Source organism: Scyliorhinus torazame, chromosome 2 (genome assembly GCF_047496885.1).
Source record: "Scyliorhinus torazame isolate Kashiwa2021f chromosome 2, sScyTor2.1, whole genome shotgun sequence".
Classification (NCBI taxonomy): domain Eukaryota; kingdom Metazoa; phylum Chordata; class Chondrichthyes; order Carcharhiniformes; family Scyliorhinidae; genus Scyliorhinus; species Scyliorhinus torazame.
This window is the reverse complement of record NC_092708.1, coordinates 361,647,833-361,661,053: the sequence shown is the minus strand read 5'-3', so window position 1 is coordinate 361,661,053 and position 13,221 is coordinate 361,647,833. Positions and strand designations below refer to the sequence as shown.

The window sequence follows — 13,221 nt, the reverse complement described above, 5'->3', positions numbered from 1 at the left end:
ACAGAGCCAAATTTTCCAGTCCCATTTTTATATCTCTCAATGAAATAATTATGTTCTGACAATATTGTATGGAACACAGCTGCTCTGAATTCTGTTCTTATAATCTAGCTGATAAAATTTGCCAACAGAAGTGAAACTTGTACACCAAAGACACTTACGCAGTTTGGTGCTTAGCGTCTCTGGAAGCGAAAGTGTCCTCTTTGACTCTCCTGGGCCTTTCACACTGTCCCTAAGGGAACGCACACTCCTCTGTCGGTTTCGTGCAAAGCGAGCTCGCTTGATTTTCCACATGGCAGCATCACTTAAATTAGCAACATTAGTCCTTACAGCAGTTATAGCTGTAAAAAAGCACAAACATGAAAGTGTCAAGTGAAAACATTTTTTAAAATAGTTTTACGTAACTCAGATATCCACAATATGCATTTTATGCCTTAAAAGGGCAACTAGGATAATTCGTTCATTTCTAGAGATAAAGAATGGAAAAGCAAGTTACGTTAAACATAATTGGAATCTTGGTTAGGTACCTCCTCAAGTACTGTGCATGGTTCTCGTCTCTATTTTCTAAAAGGGGATCTAGAGGCACTAGAGATGGTGTAAAAAAAACCATACAAATGTAACACCAGAACTGAGAGGTTATACCGATCAGGAAAGATTGAAAATGGTGAAGCTCTTTTCCCTAGAGAGCAGACGGTTGTGGTGTTTACATGATTGAGGGTTTTACAAAAGGGCTTGAGGGGGACAATAAATATAAGACAGTCACTAATACATTCAATAGGGAATTCAGGAGATAAACTTTAATAGTCATCTGGAGAGTGGTTAGAATGTGGAATGAGGAGTAGTTGAGGCAAATAGCCATGGATGGATTTAAGGAGGAGTGAGGCAAGCACATGAAGGAGAAAGGAATAGAAGTTTAAGCTGCTAGAATTAGATGAAGAAGGGTGGGAAGAGGTACATATGGAACATAAACACTGTTACAGACCAGTGGGATTGAATGATTTGTTTGTATGCTGTCAGTATATGCAATGCTACATAATACCATTCATTTCCATGTTAGTTGCATATGAGAAATAAAAGCATCCATCATGTTCTGCTTTTCGTTTGGCATTGCCATTCTGTTTTGCTTAGTTAGTCCTACGCTTACCTTTGAATCAAAGGTTGTAGGTTTGAGCCGCAGAGCAGGATTTGAGAACACAACCTCGGTTGACACTCCAGTGCAGAGGGAGATGCTATGCTTTGGGTAGAACATGAAACTAAAGCCTTGCCTGCTTTTTCATAGATTCCATGGCATTATTTATAGAGCAGAACTTCATGGTTCCCTGCAGGCAGGTGGGGGTGCCTTTCCGACCACTCCTACCCTGGCCACAATTTAATGGTTGGCAGGCATACCCCCTCATACCAATTCAAGCCTTTAAGTGGCCAATTAATGGCCAGTTAAGCGGCACTTTCTGCCTAGCCTCAAGTTTTCAGTCAGAGAGAAGAGGTCAGCAACAAGTTGGAAGCCCATCATATAAGATTGCTTGGGCCTTCGACAGATAAAGAGTTTTCCTCCCAAATGGCCCCTTTATCTATTTAGAGGCCCCCACAAGTTCTGCTCCCCCTCAGGCCCTTCTCCCCCGGCTTGTACACTCTGGCCCACAAACACAATCTGACTGGCCGGCGGCTCTGAGGTTTTAATTCCTCTCCAGATGAGGGTGGAATTCTCGCCGGATTGGGGGAAGGTTTCACAGTGACATTTCTAGGGGCTGGCGGAAAACCCTCTCACCTGTGAAATCCTGCCCAAAAAGAGTAGCAAGTTCACATTTCTTGGCCATAATCTGCCTCAACTTCAAAAAAAATGCCATACTAGCAGTCAATCATCTCACTGTGGGATGTTCCTGGAAGATGATGGTTGCCATGTTTGCCCAAATATTCTTAAAAGAATCCCTAATATAAATACTTGCACAGTATGTGCTTTGGGATTGGCGTGATAAAATGCTATATGAATAGAAGTATGATTATAACCATACAAAGATTCAATATAGGTTTTCAAAGACTGTAAATCTCAAGCTATATTTAGTTGACCTTTTTAATTTCCTCATTAATTCCTGTGTGTCATTTTCCTTGTCCAATGTTCTCATCTGTGCTCCACCATTGTCATGCATAATCCTTAATAAGTAAACATGAAAATCTGTCCTCATGTCTTCTACAGTCTTTTGTAAATATGGTTTCTTCTGGTTGACCCCGCAGGATGAGTCACACAGGCAGAGATGCTAACTTTCTGAGTTAGGACTTGGTAGTCAGTTTTTTTGTCCAGGTATATCCAGAAGCTTCTAAATGGAAACCAGGCACTCAAAACAATGGTTTGGTTTTTTTAAAAGAAAGGACTTGCATTTATATAGCACCTTACATGAACTCTGATCATCCTCAAAACATATATGGCCTATGAAGTACTTTTTGAAGTGCAGTTACTATTGCAATATATGAAAATGTACACATAGCAAGGTCCTAAAAGCAGTATTGTGCTAATGACCAGATCATGCTTTAGTGGTTTGGGTAAAAGAGCTGCTCACTTGCTGCTTTCTTCTTCTAAGAGAATGGGATTTGTTACTGAAATTTTTAAAAGTTTTTGCACAGGCAGCAGGAAAAACAAATCCTATCAGAACTAAACATTTCCTTGCTTTCTTGTGTTGTTTTGGAGTTGGCAAAACGTGGCACCCTATACTGCTGCAAGTGGCCTCATCGGTTAGAAAATCTGCAGAGAAAATGACCAAACTTACTTGTAGGAAATGGAAACTCCTTATTGCAATCCAAATGAAGTTGAGCCTCCAGAGACAGGGTATCAAACCTATTGACGAAAAACTCCCAGCTTAAAGCTGGAATGTCTTGTTTTAAGAAATGTAGCAGAAATAATTTGCTGAGGATCGTTGGTCTATCCTTCACCACAGTGTCAAACTGAAAATCGAGGCAAAGGCAGAGGCCCTACATGAAAGTAAATACAAACTAAAAGTTAATCACTCAGGCTGCATGTATAATTGAATTATCAAATCTTCTTATTTTCCATGGTATTATTTCAATATATTACTTATTACTTTACATGCATCTTTGTAAACACAAACTGTTGTTTTTGTCTTTTGCACCAGAGATGATGCGAAGGCAGCATCAATTTTTATTATTTTCATGCAGAAGTGAATTAACTCAAACTATATTATCAAACAATTGAGTCAGATTCTTGGCAAAAGCATATTTGCAGTCACAATACAATAATTATACTGGACAATATCAAAAAATCAAAATAGAGTGGCACGGTGGTTGGCAATGTTGCTTCACAGCGCCAGGGACACGGGTTCGGTTTCCGGCTTGGGTCACTGTCAGTACAGAGTCTGCACGTTCTCCCCAGGTCTGCGTGGCTTTCCTCCGGGTGCTCCGGTTTCCTCCCACAAGTTCCGAAAGTCGTGCTTCTTAGGTGAATTGGACATTTTGAATTCTCCCTCAGTGTACCCGAACAAGCGCTGTAGTGTGGCAACTAGGAGATTTTCACAATAACTTCATTGCAGTGTTACTGACACTAATAAAGATTATTATTATTATAAATTGCACCCTTTTCCTTCTTTGGTTAAAGAGCAATTAGTTCATGGTAAAGGTGTCACTGGTATACATGTCACTGGTAAAGTTAGCATTTATTGTCCTCCTACTGAGCTACCTTCTTTTGTTTTTTAAAACATATTTTATTCCAAACTTGTGTCAAAGCAGGTTACAGCAAGTAAACACCCTGGGAAACTCTCCCCACACATCCCTGTGACGAATAGTTCCTCAAAATTGGTCACAAACATCCACCATCCACCAGCTTTTCTCAAACTCCCCTGCTGAGCCGCTTAACTCATACTTTATCTGCTCTAACCGCAGGAAGTCGTAAAGGTCACCCAACCATGCTGCTACCCCCGGCGGTGATGCCGACTGCCACTCCAGCAAAATTTGTCGCCGTGCAATCAGAGAGGCGAAGGTCACGACCACGGCCTTCCTCCTCTCCATGAGCTCCGGCTTCTCTGAAACCCCAAATATCACCACCAAAGGATCCGGATCCACTCCCTCCTCCACCATCCTGGCTAAGACCGTGAACACTCCCGCCCAGAATCTTCACAATTTTTCGGAACCCCAAAACATGTGCGCATGATTCACTGGCCTCCGCCCACACCTCGCACACTCAGCTGCTACCTCCAGAAAGAGCCCACTCTTTCTCACCCTGTGCACCACCGTAAACTGTATCAAGCTCATCCTTGCACAAGAGGAGGTCCCGTTTACCCTTCGCAGTGCCTCACTCCATACTCCCTAATTTATCTCCATTCCAACTCCACTTCCCATTTCTCCATGATCTTCACCGCTCGCTCACCTCCCTGCTCCCCCAGCCACTTATTATATATATATATATGTCTATGTCCCTAATTTTTCCCTCCCCTTCCACATCCAGAAGCAGCAGTCGCTCCAGCAGGGTGTATCCCGGCAACATAAGGAACCCCCTCCAGACCTTTCGTGCAAAATCCCTAACCTGCAGATACCTGAACTCACCACCCCTTGGCAACTCTAACCTCTCCCTTAGCTCCTCCAGACTGGCAAACCCTTCCTCCAAATACAAATCCCTCCATCTCCTGCATACACTATCCATCCCCCTGGCTCAAACCCATGATTCCTGCACAGCCATGATCCCTTCCATCCTAAAATGCCTCCTCAGCTGATTCCATATCTTCACCGTGGACTGCCCCACTGGGCTCCCTGAATACCTACCCGGAGCCATTGGCAATGCTGCCGCCACCATAGCCCTCAAACTAGACCCCTTACAAGATTCCTCCTCCATCCTAACCAACTCTACCCCTTCTCCTTCCCACCACCGCCGCACATTCGGCGCCCAATAATAATGAAGCAAGTTCGGCAACGCCAGCCCTGAGCTACCTTCTTGAACATAACTTGCTTGACTATTTTCAGAGGGCAGTTATGAGTCAACCACATTGCCGTTGGTCTGGAATTGTAAATAAGCTGGACGGAATAAGGACAGTGGATACCCTTTCCAAAAGGTCATTAATAAACCGATTGGATTTTTAATGACAATCCAATATTTCATTGTCATCATTACCATGGCATGCTTTTCATTCCAGAGTTTTTTGATTAATAAACTTAAATTCTCAAGTTGCAATGTTGGGATTTGAATGTCTGTCATTGGATCATTGGCCTAGGTTTCTGGATTGCTAGTCCAAAAGCATAATTGCTGTGCTACCCTTTGCTCAGGACGCGGGCGATGTTGGTAAGATGTGCACCTATTGCTCATTTCTAGCTGTCCTGAAAAGGTGGTTGTATAATCTCCTGCTTACATCACTGAAGACCTTGTTGTAAGTGCTCCCACAATAGTGTTATGCTTGGAATTCCAGGGTGTTTACTAAACATCAATGAACAAACTGCATTATACCTCCAAGTCAGGATGTGTGGCTTTAAACAGGAACTTGGTGATGATAGTTTTGTCACAAAATCTTGCCCTTCTTAATCCTAGAAGACAAAGGGCTAGGGGATTCTCTTGAAGTGACATTGCTGAGTTGCTGCATTGGATTCTATATTGAATGCACAGCAGAACAACAGTCTGTTGGAAATGCAGGCAGTGGAGGGGTGGCGGGTGCATATTGAGTTCAGTGGCAGGGACCCTGATCAAAAAAAAAGTTTTTTTCCTGGATGGCATTGAGCTTCTTGGATATTTTTGCGCCTGCACCCATCCAGGCAAGTGATGAGTTTTCCATTATACTCCTGACTTCAATATTGTAAATGGTGGAGTGAGGAGGTGAGCCAATCATCAGACCATACTCAATCTCCAACCTGCTCTTCTAGCCGCAACATTTCTACAATATAAACAGAAAATGTTGGAAATACTCAGCAGCTCAGGCAACATCTGTGGAGAGGAAATCAAAGTTAACATTTCAGGTGGCCTTTCACCAAACCTTAGTCAATTAGATTCTGGTGGAAGGTCACATTCATTTTAGGTGGCACATTGGCACAGTGGTTAGCACTGCTATCTCACAGCACCAGGGACCCGGGATCAATTCCAGGTTTGGGTGACTGTCTGTGTGGAGTTTGCATTGTCTCCCTGTGTCTGCGTGGGTTTCCTCCGGGTGCTCCAGTTTCCTCCCACAGTCCAAAGATGTGCATGCTAGGCGGATTGACCATGCTAAATTGCCCTTAGGTGTCCAAAGATGTGCAGGTTAGATGGGGTTAGGGGATAGGGTGGGGGTGTGGGGTTTGGGGATAGGGTGGGGGAGTGAGCTTAGGTAGGGTGCTCTTTCAGAGGGTCAGTGCAGATCTGATGAGCCGAATGGCCACCTTCTGCAATGTAGGAATTCGATAGTTCTATGGTCACAGAACTGAAACGTTAACTCCCTTATTCTCGCCACAGTTTCTGCCAGACCTGCTGAAAATTGTAATATTTTCTGTTTATATTTCAGATTTCCAGCATCCATATAATATTTTGCGTTTGCAATAGTGTTAATACAGTAGATCCGGTTCAATTTCTGTTGAATGATGATCACACATGTTATGATGGGTGCCTGAGTGAAGATGATGCATTTAGGTCAAGTAAAAATGACTAGACTTCCTCTTGTTTGAGATTATCACTTCTTGCCGCTTAGGTGATGCAAATGTTGCCTGCTGCATGTTAATCCAAGCATGGATATTATCCAGATTCTGCTGTAGGCCAGCACATTATTGGAGAAATTGTGAATGGAGCTGAAAACTGTGGAATCATTAGTGAACTGTCCCCTCTCTGATCTTAGGAGGGAGGAAGTATCATTGACGAAGTTTCTGAAGATGGCTGGGCTGAGGATGCTTCCCCAAGACACTCTTGTAGCGATATTCTGGGGTTTTGCTGACTAGCCTTTGAAAACCACACCCGTTTTCTTTTGAGTCAAGTATGACTCCAGCAAATGGACCTTTTCACTTTTCACCATCACTAACCATCCATTGATTGTAGGATTGTTTAACTCAGATGTTCTTTGTGTTTAGTTGCAGATAATTCTGTGTGACAGGTTCTCTATGCTCATACCTAATTTTAAGGAATGCCTGATGCTGCTCCTGGTGTGCCATATTGCAATCTACATTTGAGCAAGGATTGCTTTCCTGGCCTGATGCTGTTCAAGGAATGAGGAGCAGACTGAGAAAATATTACCGCTTGTGTTTGTATCCAATCCTGTTCCTGAAGGAGACACAAAGTGCACCCTGAACGCCCAATGTGAGTCGTTAGATCTCCTCTCAGCCTGTTCCACTTAATGGAATAGCACTTTACATCTATATAATGCTTTTAATATAATTAAACATCCCAAGTACATCACAGGAGCATGACAAAACAAATTATGACAGAAAGCCACATCAGGAAAATACGGTCAGATGGCCAAAAGCTAGAATAGAAGAAGATAGTACAGTGATTTTGTATCCAGAGACGCAAGTTAAATGCCACCACGGCTGCTGGAGAATTCTAATCTGTTAATAAACTTGACATATCAATAATGGTGAGCAGGTGACTACTAGACTCCCATTAAAAAAATGATTCAATCATGTCCTTTATGGAAGAAAATGTGGAGAATTCCGGTTGCGGCTATGCGGAGCTAAGTCGCACATTCGGCAGCTCCCGCAAAAACAGACTTTTGGGCTCTTTTCAGGGCCCCCAGTGGCACTTTTTCGACGTTTTCCGGTGTGGGAAGGAGTCTACAACAGCTCCCCGTAAGTATATGGCTTCAACTAGGAGCGGGGCAACAAAAAAGTGGTGGTGGACCCGAAGAAGGGGTGAGGGAAGAAGGACAAAATGGCGGCGGGCGGAGACCAGGCAGTGTGGATGCAGTGGGCGGAAGAGCAGCAGGAGGGTGTCCAGCGCTGCTTCAGAGAGATTAAAACGGACCTGCTAAAGCCGATGAAGGTGTCTATTGACAAGCTGCTGGAGACACAGACGGCCCAGGGGGTGGCGATCTGCGAGGCTCGACAAAAGATCTCTGACAATGAGGACGAGATCTTAGGGCTGGCGGTAAAGGTGGAGGCGCACGAGGCGCTCCACAAGAAATGGCAGGAGCGGTTCGAGGAGATGGAGAATCGGTCGAGGCGGAAGAATCTGCGGATTCTGGGCCTCCCGGAGGGGCTGGAGGGGCCGGACGTGGGGGCCTATGTGGTCACCATGTTGAACTCGCTGATGGGAGCGGGGTCCTTCCAGGGGCCCCTGGAGTTGGAAGGGGCCCATAGAGTGCTGGCGAGGAGGCCCAAGGCTAACGAGCCTCCGCGGGCGGTGCTGGTGAGGTTCCATCGGTTCGTCGATCGGGACTGTGTCCTCAGGTGGGCCAAGAAGGAGAGGAGCAGCAGGTGGGAGAACGCGGAGGTTCGGATATATCAGGACTGGATTGCGGAGGTGGTGAAGAAGAGGGCCGGGTACAATCGAGCGAAGGCGGTGCTGCACAGGAAGGGGGTGAAGTTTGTCATGTTGCAGCCGGCGCGACTGTGGGTTACCTACAAGGACCGGCACCATTATTTTGAGTCTCCGGAGGAGGCGTGGGCCTTTGTTCAGGCCGAGAAGTTGGACACAGATTGAGGGTCAGGACGGGCGATTGGGGACTGCGGCTGATATACTATGTTTATTTTTGTTTCGAGCGGGGGCCTTTGTATTGCTCCGAGTTTCTTTTTCTTTGTGTTTTTTCTCTTTTGGGTCGGTGAGGGTGGCTGGGGCGGGTTGGGTACTGTTTTGGTTGGGTTGGTCGGGGGTGGTCTTGGAGGTGAGATGGGGCCCCGCGGGGGAGGGGGAGGCCCGAGTCAGGGGTGAGGGGACCGGGCCTGTAAAAGGAGCTGCGTCAGAGGTGGCGGGGCGTGGTAGGTGGAAAGCGCCGGCTTTTTCCCGCACTGAAGACTGGAGGGGGCGGGGCCGGGGCAGGGAAGCGAGGGTTGTTTCCCGCGCTTAGAATGGAAGGGGGAGGGGGAGAGCCTATGGCTGGGGAACAGGAGAGGAGGGTGTGCCACACCAATGGGAGAAGTCGAAGGAGAGGCGGGAGTGGCCGGGGTCAGCAGGAGTCAGCTGACTTGCGGAAGTGCAATGGGGGGAGTAAATCAGCAAGGATGGGTCATAGCCGGGCGGGGGGGGGGGGGTTGTCGAGTTGCTGCTGCTATGATCAAGGAGGAGCTGGAGCGAGTGGGGGGGGTCGAGACGGGGGTATGCCGCTGTGGGGAACGGGCCGGGTGTGGGGTGTGGGCGCGTGGCTGGCCGAGGAGGGGTCATGGCTAGTCGGCGGGGGAGGGGGGTGGGTAGCCCCCTGATCCGGCTGATAACCTGGAATGTAAGGGGACTGAATGGGCCGGTTAAGCGGGCCCGCATGTTCGCGCACCTGAAGAGGCTCAAGGCGGATGTGGTTATGCTTCAGGAGACACACCTGAAGGTGGCAGACCAAGTAAGACTGAGGAAAGGGTGGGTAGGTCAGGTGTTTCACTCAGGGTTGGTTGCCAAAAATCGAGGGGTGGCGATCTTGGTGGGAAAGAAGGTGTCGTTTGAGGTGTCGAGCATTGTGGCAGATAATGACGGCAGGTACATAATGGTAAGTGGTAAGTTGCAGGGAGAGAGGGTGGTACTGGTCAATGTGTATGCCCCGAACTGGGACGATGCGGGTTTTATGCGGCGTATGTTGGGTCGGATCCCAGACTTGGAAGTGGGGGGCCTGATAATGGAGGGAGACTTTAACACGGTGCTGGATCCGGCACTGGATCGCTCCAGGTCTAGGACGGGTAGGAAGCCGGTGGCGGCTAGAGTGCTGAGGGGGTTTATGGACCAGATGGGAGGGGTGGACCCTTGGAGATTTGCAAGGCCGGGGGCTAGGGAATTTTCATTCTTCTCACATGTCCATAAGGCTTATTCCCGAATCGACTTTTTCATCTTGAGTAAGGTGCTGATAGCGAGAGTAGAGGATACTGAGTATTCGGCATAGCCATTTCGGACCACGCCCCGCATTGGGTGGACTTGGAGATGGGGGAGGAGAGGGACCAGCGCCCGCTGTGACGCTTGGAGGTGGGGCTGTTGACGGACGAGGAGGTGAGTGAGCAGGTCCGAGGAAGTATAGAGAGGTACCTGGAGACCAACGACAACGGGCGGGCGGGGGGGGGGGGGGGGGGGGGGGGGGGGGGAAGAGTGGGGATGGTATGGGAGGCACTGAAGGCAGTGGTGAGGGGAGAGCTGATCTCCATTAGGGCCCACCAGGAGGGGAGGGAGAAGGAGAGGCTGGTGGGGGAAATGGTGAGGGTAGACTGGAGTTATGCGGAGGAGCCCAAGGACGGATTGTTGAGGAAGAGGTGTAGCTTCCAGGCCAAATTCGACTTGGTGACCACCAGGAAGGCGGAGGTGCAGTGGAGGAAGGCCCAGGGGGCGATATACGAGTATGGGGAAAAGGCAAGCCGGATGCTGGCGCATCAGCTTCGGAAGCGGGACGCAACCAGGGAGATCGGGGGAGTTAAGGACAGGGGAAGGACTGTGGTGCGGAGTGGAGTTGGCATCAATGGGGTCTTCAGGGACTTCTACGAGGAATTGTACCGATCCGAGCCCCCACGGGAGGAGGGAGGGATGGGCCGCTTCCTGGACCAATTGAGGTTTCCAAAGGTGGAAGAGGGACTGGTGGTGGGATTGGGGGCCCCGATTGGGCTGGAGGTGCTGATCAAAGGGTAGGAAGCATGCAGGCGGGGAAGGCACCGGGGCCGGACGGTTTCCCGGTCGAATTCTATAAAAAATATATGGACCTGTTGGGCCCGCTGTGAGTTAGGACCTTCAATGAGGCAAGGGAGGGGGGGGGGCTTTGCCCCCGACAATGTCCCGGGCACTGATCTCCTTGATCCTGAAGCGGGTCAAGGATCCCCTGCAGTATGGGTCTTACAGACCGATTTCCATGCTAAATGTAGATGCCAAGGTGCTGGTGAAGGTCTTAGTCACGAGGATTGAGGATTCTCCCGCAGATCATCCATGAAGACCAGACGGGGTTTGTGAAGGGGAGGCAGTTGAATGCGAATGTGCGGAGGCTTTTGAACGTTATCCTGATGCCGGCGAGGGAGGGAGAGGCGGAGATAGTGGTGGCGATGGACGCTGAGAAAGCCTTCGATAGGGTAGAGTGGGGGTACCTGTGGGAGGTGCTGAAGAGGTTCGGGTTTGGGGAGGGGTTTGTCAGGTGGGTTAGGCTGTTGTATGAGGTCCCGATGGCGAGTGTGGCCACAAACAGGAGGAGGTCCGAGTACTTTCGGCTGCACTGAGGGACGAGACAGGGGTGTCCCTTATCCCCCCTGCTCTTCGCACTGGCGATTGAACCCCTGGCTATGGCACTGAGGGAGTCAAGGAACTGGAGGGGGGTTGGTGCGTGGTGGGGAGGAGCATAGGGTGTCACTTTATGCGGACGACCTGTTGCGGTATGTGGCGGACCCGGTGGGAGGAATGCCGGAGGTAATGAGGATTCTTAGGGAATTCAGGGACTTTTCGGGGTGTAAGCTCAACATGGGGAAGAGCGAGCTGTTCGTAGTTCATCTAGGGGACCAGGAGAGGGGGATTGGTGAGGCTTAATTTTACAAGGCTGGTGGAGAAATGGAGGAGGAGTTCAAGAGGTGGCACGCGTTGCCGCTGTCCTTGCTGTGTAGGGTGCAGTCAATCAAAATGACGGTGCTCCCAAGGTTTTTGTTCCTGTTCCAGTGCCTCCCCGTGTTTATCCCAAAGGCTTTTTTCAGGCGGGTTAACAGGAGTATAATTGGGTTTGTGTGGGCGCGAGGGACTCCGAGGGTGAGAAGGGTGTTCCTGGAGCGGAGTAGAGTTAGGGGGGGACTGGCGCTGCCCAACCTCTGTGGATACTACTGGGCCGCCAATGCGACAATGGTGCGCAAGTGGGTGATGGAGGGGGAGGGGGCTGCATGGAAGAGGCTGGAGACGCCGTCTTGTGTGGGTACGAGTCTGGGGGCGCTGGCAATGGCGCCTCTGCCGCTCCCTCCAAGGAGGTATACCACGAGCTCGGTGGTGGTGGCTGCCCTCAAAATTTGGGGGCAGTGGAGGCGGCACAGGGGGGAAGTGGGGGCCTCGGCGGGGACCCCATTACGGGGGAACCACCGGTTCGCCTCAGGAAGCACAGGTGGAGGGTTTGCGGGGTGGCACAGGGCAGGGATACGAAAGTTGGGGGACCTGCTTGTGGACGGGAAGTTCGCGAGCCTGGGTGAGCTGGAGGAGAAGTACGCGCTCCCCCCGGGGAACACCTTCAGGTACTTACAGGTAAGGGCATTTGCCAGACGGCAGGTGGTGGATTTCCCGCGGCTACAGCCACACACAGTACAGGACAGGGTGCTCCCGGGAGTGTGGGTGGGAGTGGGGAAGATCTCAGAAACTTACCAGGTGATGCAGGAGGAGGAGGAAGCCTCGGTGCCTAGTGCTGGAGGAATTTTGGAAGGGCGTAGCGAGGACGGTATCGAGGGTGGTAGGATCCAGGGTCAAGCCGGGCTGGGGGCTCGCAATATTTGGGGGTGGCAGAGGAGCAGGGAGTGCAGGAGGCGAAAGAGGCTGGAATTCTGGCCTTTGCGGTCCCTGGTAGCCCGGCGAAGGATTCTTCTTCAGTGGATATGGCGGGGTTTATTAAGTTGGAGAGGGTGAAATTCGCCTTCAGAGGGTCGGTACGAGGGTTCTTTAGGTGGTGGCAACCGTTCTTAGACTTCCTGGCAGAGCGGTAGACATTGGTCAATGGCAGCAGCAACTCGGTGGGGGGGGGGGGGGGGGGGGGGGTTACTTCATTTTTTGTTTTTGTTATTTACACTGGAGGGTCTGAGGGGGTGTATATACCTGTTGTATTAAGTCAGGGTGTTAATGTTAATTTATTATTTATGTACTGGGGGGGAGGGGGAGGGTTGTTTTTCTGGACTGTGTTTTGTACTTAACCCTGTTGGGTTCCTTTTCATTTTGTTATTGATATTTTATGAAGACCTTTAATTAAAAAAAAAAAAATTTTAATGGAAGAAAATGTGCCATTATTGCCTGATCCGGTGGCCCATACCTATCCTCTGAAATGTTCGGGAAAACCACATAGCCACGGACAATAAATGTTGCCTTTACTGGCAACACCCACATCTGTAAATGAAGAAATAAAAGAAACAAAAGCTTTCTCTGAAGGATAGTAGTGAGCCAGTTGGCTTTTTACGACAACCCAAAAGATTTCAATGTTATTTTGTTGTGAGCCCACAAAT

General features: G+C 49.1%; 1 protein-coding gene across 2 annotated transcripts in view; it reads right to left on the bottom strand.

The window, feature by feature from the left end:
• Positions 1 to 13,221, bottom strand: part of LOC140404135 (protein unc-79 homolog) — a 347,086-nt gene that overhangs the window by 176,204 nt on the left and 157,661 nt on the right. For both annotated transcript variants that reach the window (XM_072492555.1, XM_072492562.1), the window contains exons 25-26: positions 2,757 to 2,958; positions 159 to 338 (exon numbers count right to left, since the gene is read on the bottom strand). In XM_072492555.1, coding sequence (XP_072348656.1) covers positions 159 to 338; positions 2,757 to 2,958 — 382 coding nt within the window. The remainder of the gene's footprint in view (positions 1 to 158; positions 339 to 2,756; positions 2,959 to 13,221) is intronic.